This window comes from Phodopus roborovskii, unplaced genomic scaffold (assembly GCF_943737965.1).
Source record: "Phodopus roborovskii unplaced genomic scaffold, PHOROB, whole genome shotgun sequence".
NCBI classification, from domain to species: Eukaryota; Metazoa; Chordata; class Mammalia; order Rodentia; family Cricetidae; genus Phodopus; species Phodopus roborovskii.
In genome coordinates, this window is record NW_026126469.1 from 7,922,308 (window position 1) to 7,930,221 (window position 7,914).

At 50.1% G+C, this 7,914-nt stretch overlaps 1 protein-coding gene across 1 annotated transcript; it reads right to left on the reverse strand.

The window, feature by feature from the left end:
- Positions 1-295: 295 nt before the first annotated feature.
- On the reverse strand, positions 296-6,910 carry Tmem41a (transmembrane protein 41A). Its single transcript, XM_051191194.1, has 5 exons — positions 6,761-6,910; positions 5,330-5,483; positions 3,749-3,910; positions 2,886-3,024; positions 296-1,033 (listed from the first exon to the last, which is right to left on the reverse strand). Exons 1-5 carry the CDS (start codon positions 6,877-6,879, stop codon positions 813-815), a joined length of 795 nt encoding a protein of 264 aa, XP_051047151.1. The 5' UTR covers positions 6,880-6,910; the 3' UTR covers positions 296-812.
- Between the last annotated feature and the right edge of the window lie 1,004 nt (positions 6,911-7,914).

The following is a 7,914-nucleotide window of genomic DNA, read 5'->3' on the forward strand; positions in this document are numbered from 1 at the left end:
CTGTGAAGAACTACAAGAAAGCCAAGCAATCACACCACTTTGTCCTCCTTGAATTAAAGGTACAAATTTCTCAGCTGTTCTTAGCAAAGACAAAAAACACACTGTGTACTGGCCGATGGCCTCCTGTACTGATGCCACTCTCCCAGCAGGAGGCAGTAGAAGGGATTCCCAGGCAGGAAATATATAGATGGCCACTGGATTCAGATGGGGGAACATTTCCTCAAAACACATTCAAAACATGCAAAGCTGGCTCCATTCATATTTAATTATGTTTGGTTCAACTTAACTCTCAAGACACAGAACAACACGAGGAGCTTAGACATAGAAATATCAGTGTGTATTACAAGAAACTGCACTCAAGCTGTGTGTGTAAATCTTGGGTCCCTTGGCTTACAGAGGTAGATCATCAGCAGAAAGGCAGAGAAGACACACTTCAAGAGACTGGCAGGAGCTAGAGTCCTGTCTGATACAACATCCACAGGGACCTAACACAGTACCTGTCACACAGCCTCCAAAAGGCCACCAGCATCTTCTCCCAGGACATCTCAGGGACTGGCAAAGGACAAGCCCCACAGACTGAGTCCTCTGTTGCTGGATAGAACCAAAGCAAGATTTTCTAGAAAGCAGTCCATTTCACAGAACCCTGGACAGGACCCTCAAAAAGAGTGCCCTTCTAACAGGCCTCTGCGTGCTAGACTGACGTTCAGATCACCCTTTGAGGTCAACTAAAACACAATGGGGACAATAAAAGGACCATACCCATCACACAGACCGGCGGCAGAGTCCAGGGCTGTGTAAACACGGAACCTGTATCACGCGTCCTTCCTGCCATCTAGATGACTACTGTTGTCTGTGTCACTCAGCACCAGGTGCTTCCGGCTAAATTTCTTGATGAGAGTTCCAGGAACCAAAGCGACCAAGGCAATGGCCAACAGCTTCAAGACAGTTTCCCAGGAGAAGAGAGCATCCAGAGAAGTGAGCGTGGACAGAATAGAGCCTGTCTGCACACAGATGAAATTGTACGGGATCAAACCTGGAAAACGGAAAGTGGAGATGGTCCATTAATGGGGCGAGTGCTTAGGAAACAGCACTAGATGATGGCCAGGGAACCAAACAGTGACTCCAGCTGTCTGTCCAGCTTACCCCCTAACGTTCTACCTCCTGCCTTTTCTCCCCACACTCCCTATACATACCTGCCTTATCTAACAAAAGGCCTTAAGATGAGCCACATGCTATATATCATTACAATAAGGAAAATGTACTACTCACACCAAAAAATAAATAACCACTCAGAGAGTGAGCTGAGAAATGATGGGGTCCGTGCACCTGCTGAAGGTAGAATCCAAGAGCCACACCAGAGATAGGAGACCAGTGACACAAAATCTTCAGTGTGCGTTAAAGAAACCAGCAAGCCTCTTCAAAGTACAATTTTGTAATGGTCTGCACTCTAAGAATTCAGCAAGGCTCCAGACTCCTGAGTCTGTCTGGTAGCTAGGCAGCAGATAGCATAAACTCCTTAGTCAAGCATGGTGGCACATGCTTATAATTTCAGTAATCAGGAAGCTGAGGCAGGAGAATAGCAACAAATCCAAGGCCAGCCTGGGCTACATGCTGAAACTTTCTCTCAAAAAACAAGAACAACCAAGAACCCCGTAATGTTTAAGGAAAAACAAAAACACCTAAGTCAGGCATAATGGAGCACACCTTTAGTACCAGCAGTCTGGAGGCAGAGGCAGATGGATCTCTGTGAGTTCCAAGACTTCCTGGTCTACATAGCGGGTTGAGAGCCAGCCAGAGCTCCATAGTGAGACCCAGTCTCAAAAAGAAATCATGAGCCAAGTGTAGTGGATGCCTGTAGTCCTAGCATTTGGAAGGCTGAGGCAAAAAAAACTGAAAGTTTGAAGCCAGCCTTAGCTACATAACACAGCCATATCACAAACAAATAAGACAAAATACATTCAAAGAGCCTAGTTCCTTGTTTCTGCAGTAAAGCCAGTAGACTGCGTTTTAGGAGGCTCTTCCCCACCTCAGGCAGTGAACAAGTACCCGAAGACTACAATCAGACCATTCAAGGTCACCAGCCTGGCCCTCAGAAAGGAATTCTGTCTCCAGAGTCTTTCCAGGCTGGTGTCACTTGGGTAATGATGAGCTTTTGACCCCCATAAGCAGAGGTGCGGAGGAGCGATGCAAGCTGCTGTAAGAACTGACTGGTCAGCCTCCCATTTCCCTCAGACATTCCTGTAATGTAATAGCACCTGCCCCACTGCACATCTGTTAACTCGGACATCAACCCGGATGTCATTCCCCACACACCTAAGAAAGGTCTGAACATCTTTACCCCAGGTTTAGGGAGAGGGTCACACTCACAGATGGGTGGGATGTGATCGCTTAAACTTCCCAGTAAAGGTAACCCGGAGCCCACACTTCGAGAAACACTGCTCCTAACCCCAGCTCTAAACTGGTTACACAATTTCCCGAGGCAAAATATGGCCATGCCATTCTCAGAAGATAGGGGCCTCCCTGCTGCCAGCCCCACCTAAGGCCCCTCAATGAAAGGGGCTGGTGGCAGAAAGGAAGTAGTTCCTTGCTCTAGGTCAGCCCTTCAGCCTGCTAGGACTTTGTGGTCTACAGACACAATCCTGTTCAATTCCTGTGCCAAGCACCTGCTGGGCATACAGGTACACTAAATATGGGCATAGAATGAACAATCCTTAGTTTTTCCAAAAGTATTACATGATTTTCATGTCCAAGCTGGAGGAGGTTTGAAATCAGTGTAGACTATGTCAAGTGGCAGGCTTGAAGATGCTGTTGGTAGGCAAGCACATGGCCAGTGGTTAGGTGATGGAGGGAGGGCAGTGCCTCCACCAGCCCCGCCCCCATCTTACCGATAAGCACTGAGAAGAAAAACTGCACGATGGGGATGTTCAGAATTGGGGCAGAGAGGTTCAAGAACCAGTTGGGTGTCATGGGGAAGAGTCTGAGGAACAGCAGGAAAAAGAACAGGCTGTTTCTGTTCTCCTCCACCTGCAGAGAGAGCCCACCGTCAGGAGCAGAATGTCTCTTCAAGATTCTGAAGCTGGACAGCTCCTTCCCAACTCCTCCCAAGACACTGGGGAAGATTTCCCCATTTTGAAAACACAAGCACCAGCTGGACATGGTGGCTCACACTTATAATCCCAGTACTCAGAAACTCAGGAGGCTCAGGAGTTTGAGGCTAGTCCTGAGTTACACAGTGAGACCTTGTCCCAGTAAAAACAAAAACTGGGCTGGGGAGATAGCTTAGACAGTACCTGTCAGCGTAAGGATCTGCATTGGATCAGCAGTACCCATGTCAAAAAGGGAAAGAAAAAAGGCCTGGGGCTGTGGTACAAGCCTGGGATGCCAATGCTGGGAGCAGGGACAGGAGGATCCACGAGGCTTGCTAGCCAACCACTCTAGCCAAATCAGTGAGCTCCAGGCTCAGTGAAAGACTCAGTCTCCCACAGCACTCACACACATGTAAGTACACACACACACACACACACACACACACACACACACACACACAAAATCACTAAACAGCTGAGAATCTGAGGGGTCAGAAACCTAACTCAACCACAGAGCAGTCTGTGCTTCCAAAAGACATCAAATGAGCCTTGCCAGCTCCCTGGCAGGGTGAAGGAGCATTGTGGGAAATCGCAGCTCCTTGCTCCTCTCAGATCGTAAGCTGATGCTCAGGGAGCTGGTGCTCAGGCATGCCCCTCCTTACCTTCCTCTGCAGCAGGGCCACTTTATCAGGAAAGTAGGAGATCACCAGCTGTTTGCCGAAAACACTGGAAAGCAGGTAGCAGCATGTGGCACCCACTGATGTCAGCACACAGCACAGCAAAAGTCCCAGCCATGGCCCAAACAAGGCACCAGCCAAAACATTCTGCAAAGAAAGCAAGCCCCTCGGCCATGAGAACATGTAGCTGCTGCCAGTGGGCCTGTCCTGGAGTCTGCACTGCCTCCCTCACTTCCAGGGGTTTCCACTGCCAAAACCCAAGGTCCATTTTAAAGAGGAGAATGAAAGCATGGAACTAGAAATATAGCCTTGGGCTCCTCACCTTTACAAAGACAAGGCCTAGTGCTCAGTGAGCATTGGCAAGTTTAAAAGGAGACTAGGTGCAGACATTACCTGGCTGAGGCAAGGAGCACCAAAAAGGGAAATAAAGCTCTTTTCACTATTGTTCAGATCATGAATGTACCTTCAGTAATTCAAGTAAGATGCCTTCTGTGCTTTTCATCTGATTAGTAAGCTCACACTGAGCTTCCTAATTGACCTTTAAAGCCTTGGCTTCCCAAAGATGGAAAAGTTAATTAAAACTTCACAAGTGCAGTTTGGCTGGAGCATGGGATCTGGGAGAGAACATGGGGAAAAGCCAAGTGTGCTGGCACACATCTGTGATTCCCAGCACTTGGGAAGCTGAGGCAGGAGGATTGGATTCAAGGCCAGCCTGGGCTAGCATGTGAGTTCCAGACCAGTCTGTGCTAAGAGTGAGACTTCATCTCACTCCCATGAACTGGACAGATGGCTCAGCAGCTAAGAGTGCTTCCTACTGTTCTGGAGGACCAGTGTTCGGGTCCCAGCACCCATGCAGGGTGGCTGACAAGCGCCTGTAAGTCCACCTCCGGGGTAGCTGGTGCCGCCACCTACACACAGGCACAGGCAACCCTTCTAAAAAAGCATGAACAAGTGAATAAACAAACAAGTCAGCAAAGGTAAGCAAACAGGCAAGAGGGAGCTTAGCAGTGAGGCTGTGGCTGCCATACATACTTGGCCATGAGTCTTAAGTAGTCCTCACCATACCCTCTGACATGTACCACCCTACCCCATCCTATGGAGGAGAGACAGTCTCGAAACTAAGATTGCACCAGGCAGGATTAAAATGCACCCCGATTCTGGGTGTGCAGACCTTACCAGCCTAGGCTACATAGCACCAAGTAGCAGCTGGCTCTGCCCTGAAGCAGGATCAGCTCAAGGGGGAAGTCAGTCCGGAGTCAACCAAAGGACTCAGTCCTGACCGCCAACATTCAGCTCCCTCTCTCAGAAATGCTTGTTCTCCCCGTTTCCAATCCCTAACCTGCTTGGGTAGATTTAAGCTGAATCTGGAGTAGGAAGAGGTGCTGGGAACAGAGGGAATCAGGACAATAGGAAGCTTGGAGTATCACTAAGTGCTAAATGCCCACTCACGCCAGCTTCCATGCACTTGTGTTTCATTTCATCCTGCCACACAACTAAAGCGGTGTCTGGGGGAGCAGCCACATTTTACAGAAAGGAAGCCAGCTGGAAAGACGGCAGGACACTGACCAGGAAACTGGAGCCAGGAATGGCAAAGCCCTGTTTGTAGAGGTAGGCACTGCAGAAGAGCAGGAACACGTAGGCTTGGTGCTCCTTCCGGTACTCTCGAAGGACCTCAGAGAGCTCCCGCAGCTCAGCTAGATCTGAGGGGAACCACAGGGACCTAGGCATTGGGAAATCAGATGGAAACATGGGTTCAGAAGAAGCCTGGTGCCTAAAAGGGTTACTCTCGATGTGTCGTCTTTCTAGTGTTAGTCTATAAATATGTAATCTGGACATCTGGGAATACATACAAAGTAGAACTCAAGATGACAGGTGACCCACTATAACATAACAGAGGCAGACAAGAGAGCCCTGGCTTGGGAGCAAGGGACCTGGGCTGGCATCCCCACTCTGCTTGCTATATTCCAGTTGTGTGACCTTGGAGTGTCCATGGACCTCGTATGGTACTGATTTCCCTCTTCACTTATTCAGGGGGTATAAGATGAAAGCCCACAGCATGGCATCCAGCACTGATCAGGACTCCCAGTCTCTTTTTTACCTACTTCAAAGAGGCAATTATATTCATTCCCAGGCAAGTGCTGAACGTCCAAAATTGCCTTCCTTTCAAGGAGACCCCCTCCCCAGCATGCCCAGAACTATTTAGACACCATGTTACCCTGAGACATCTAGGCAAAACAACAGTTTCAGCATTTAAAAATTATTCCCCGAGGAAGTATATCTATCTCACATCATAAATACAGCTTTCTTGATAATATGGCAGGCTTGAAACCAACCCTCCCCTTTCACCCTGCTCCATCCAGGCCTTAGAGCATTGTGAATCCCGTCCAAGGGTCACAGTACAAAGACTACCCTACCTCTGCCATCTCAACAGCTCTTTACTCCAACAGAGATAAACTATGAGCAACCCCTCCTAGTTCTCCCGAGTACCTCTGACATTCACACGAGAGCTCTTTCAGTTCCAGTAAAAGACAATGGTTACAAAAAACAGCTGTCCTGCTACTCGAATGCCAGTTAAGCCTCTTGGTAAGGCGGCAACGCGCCAAACACACTTCTTCATGCACTTTGGTTGTGAGCCTAGCCTTTAATGGCTGAGCCATCTCTCCTCTTCATGCATTTTGTAAGTAGCAAGCAGCAAACGGAAAACCCGCTGGGCGAGTCTACTGCCGCCTCCTGACTCGTTCGACTGTCATGGGGAGCAGTCAGGCAGGCAGGAAGAGGACAGACCGGATCACAGCCTCGTAACCCGAAGTCCGGGCTGCACCTCTCAAGATTGGCTGGTGTGGTAAAGTGGGTTGAGGAATGAGAGTCACAGTGGCCGAGATGGCTGCGGCTGGAAGGCGACCGCGCGCGCGAGCAGAGAAGCGCAAGGTCCCCCAGCGCATCGCCGCCAACCCTCCGACCTCCGCCCCAGCCGCCGCCCCGCGCCCTCGCACTCACCGGCCTTGGGGCTCCTCGGCCGATGCCAACCTCCGCCCCACGGGCAGCCGCGTGGACAGCAGGTACAGAGCGAAGGTGCAGCCGCCGAATACCAGGAGAAGGCCGAGCAGCGCGCGCATGCCGCGGCCGGGACGGGGAGCGCGCTCCCCGCGAGCCAGTGCTGAGCCCTTCCCCGTGCACCGACTGGGCGGGCGGAGCGCGTTCGTCGACGGATGAGGCGTGGTCTGCGCGAAACCCCGCCCCGCTACAGGCCACGCCCCCTCAGGGGCCTATGAGAGCTTGCTTGTCTGTGTGCTCCTTCTATCTCTGCGCTGAGCTCCTCCAGTTCTGCCCCTGCATCAAAGCCGGGGAGATTTAGGGGTGAGTTGTGAACGTGCCAAAGCCAGCTTGCAGCATGGTGGTCAGACAGTCTGGTCCATAGTCACACAAAGCAAACGTCTCCAACAATGTGCAACTGGCGCTGATGGTGACAACCACAGAGATAAACTGACCTGCCTTCTACCCAGCACCTAATGGGTGCTCACTATTCCCAATCTTTATAAATACACTTCAGTACTTGATTTTTGGTTTTTCGAAACAGGGTTTCTCTGTGTAGCTTTGGAGCCTGTCCTTGTAGACCAGGCTGGTCTCAAACTCACTGTGATCTGCCTGCCTCTTTCTCCCAAGTGTTGGGATTAAAGGCTTGCACCACCACCGCCCAGCTTCAGTGTGTGTCTTAACAGATGAAAACATCTCAGTTATAACTCTTTGGCGAGGAGTGAGCATGTACAAACCTGTAACCTATATTTGAGTCTTAGAAAGATTTTGTGTTGCTGGACGTGGTGGTCACGTGATTAATGCCAGCCCTTGAAGAGAAGGAGGACTCAGAGCTCAGTCATCCTTAAATACTATGAACACTCCAGAAAGGGGCAGCATAGGAGGGTAGCGAGAATGACATCTCCCCAAAGAAAATCCAGATTCAGATATCCAAAACTACTGTGGCCCTCACACTGTGTGGGTTCTGAAAGAGGCGAGATTTGAGTTTGCTCTTTGGGATGAGCAAGTGAGCTGGTCCTAGATAAGCCAGCCTTTCAGGGAGGCCCAGAGCTTGTGAGAAATGAATGAGAATTGACAGCTTGGAGAGTACTGGAAGATAGGCTGGGGAATTGTTGCTT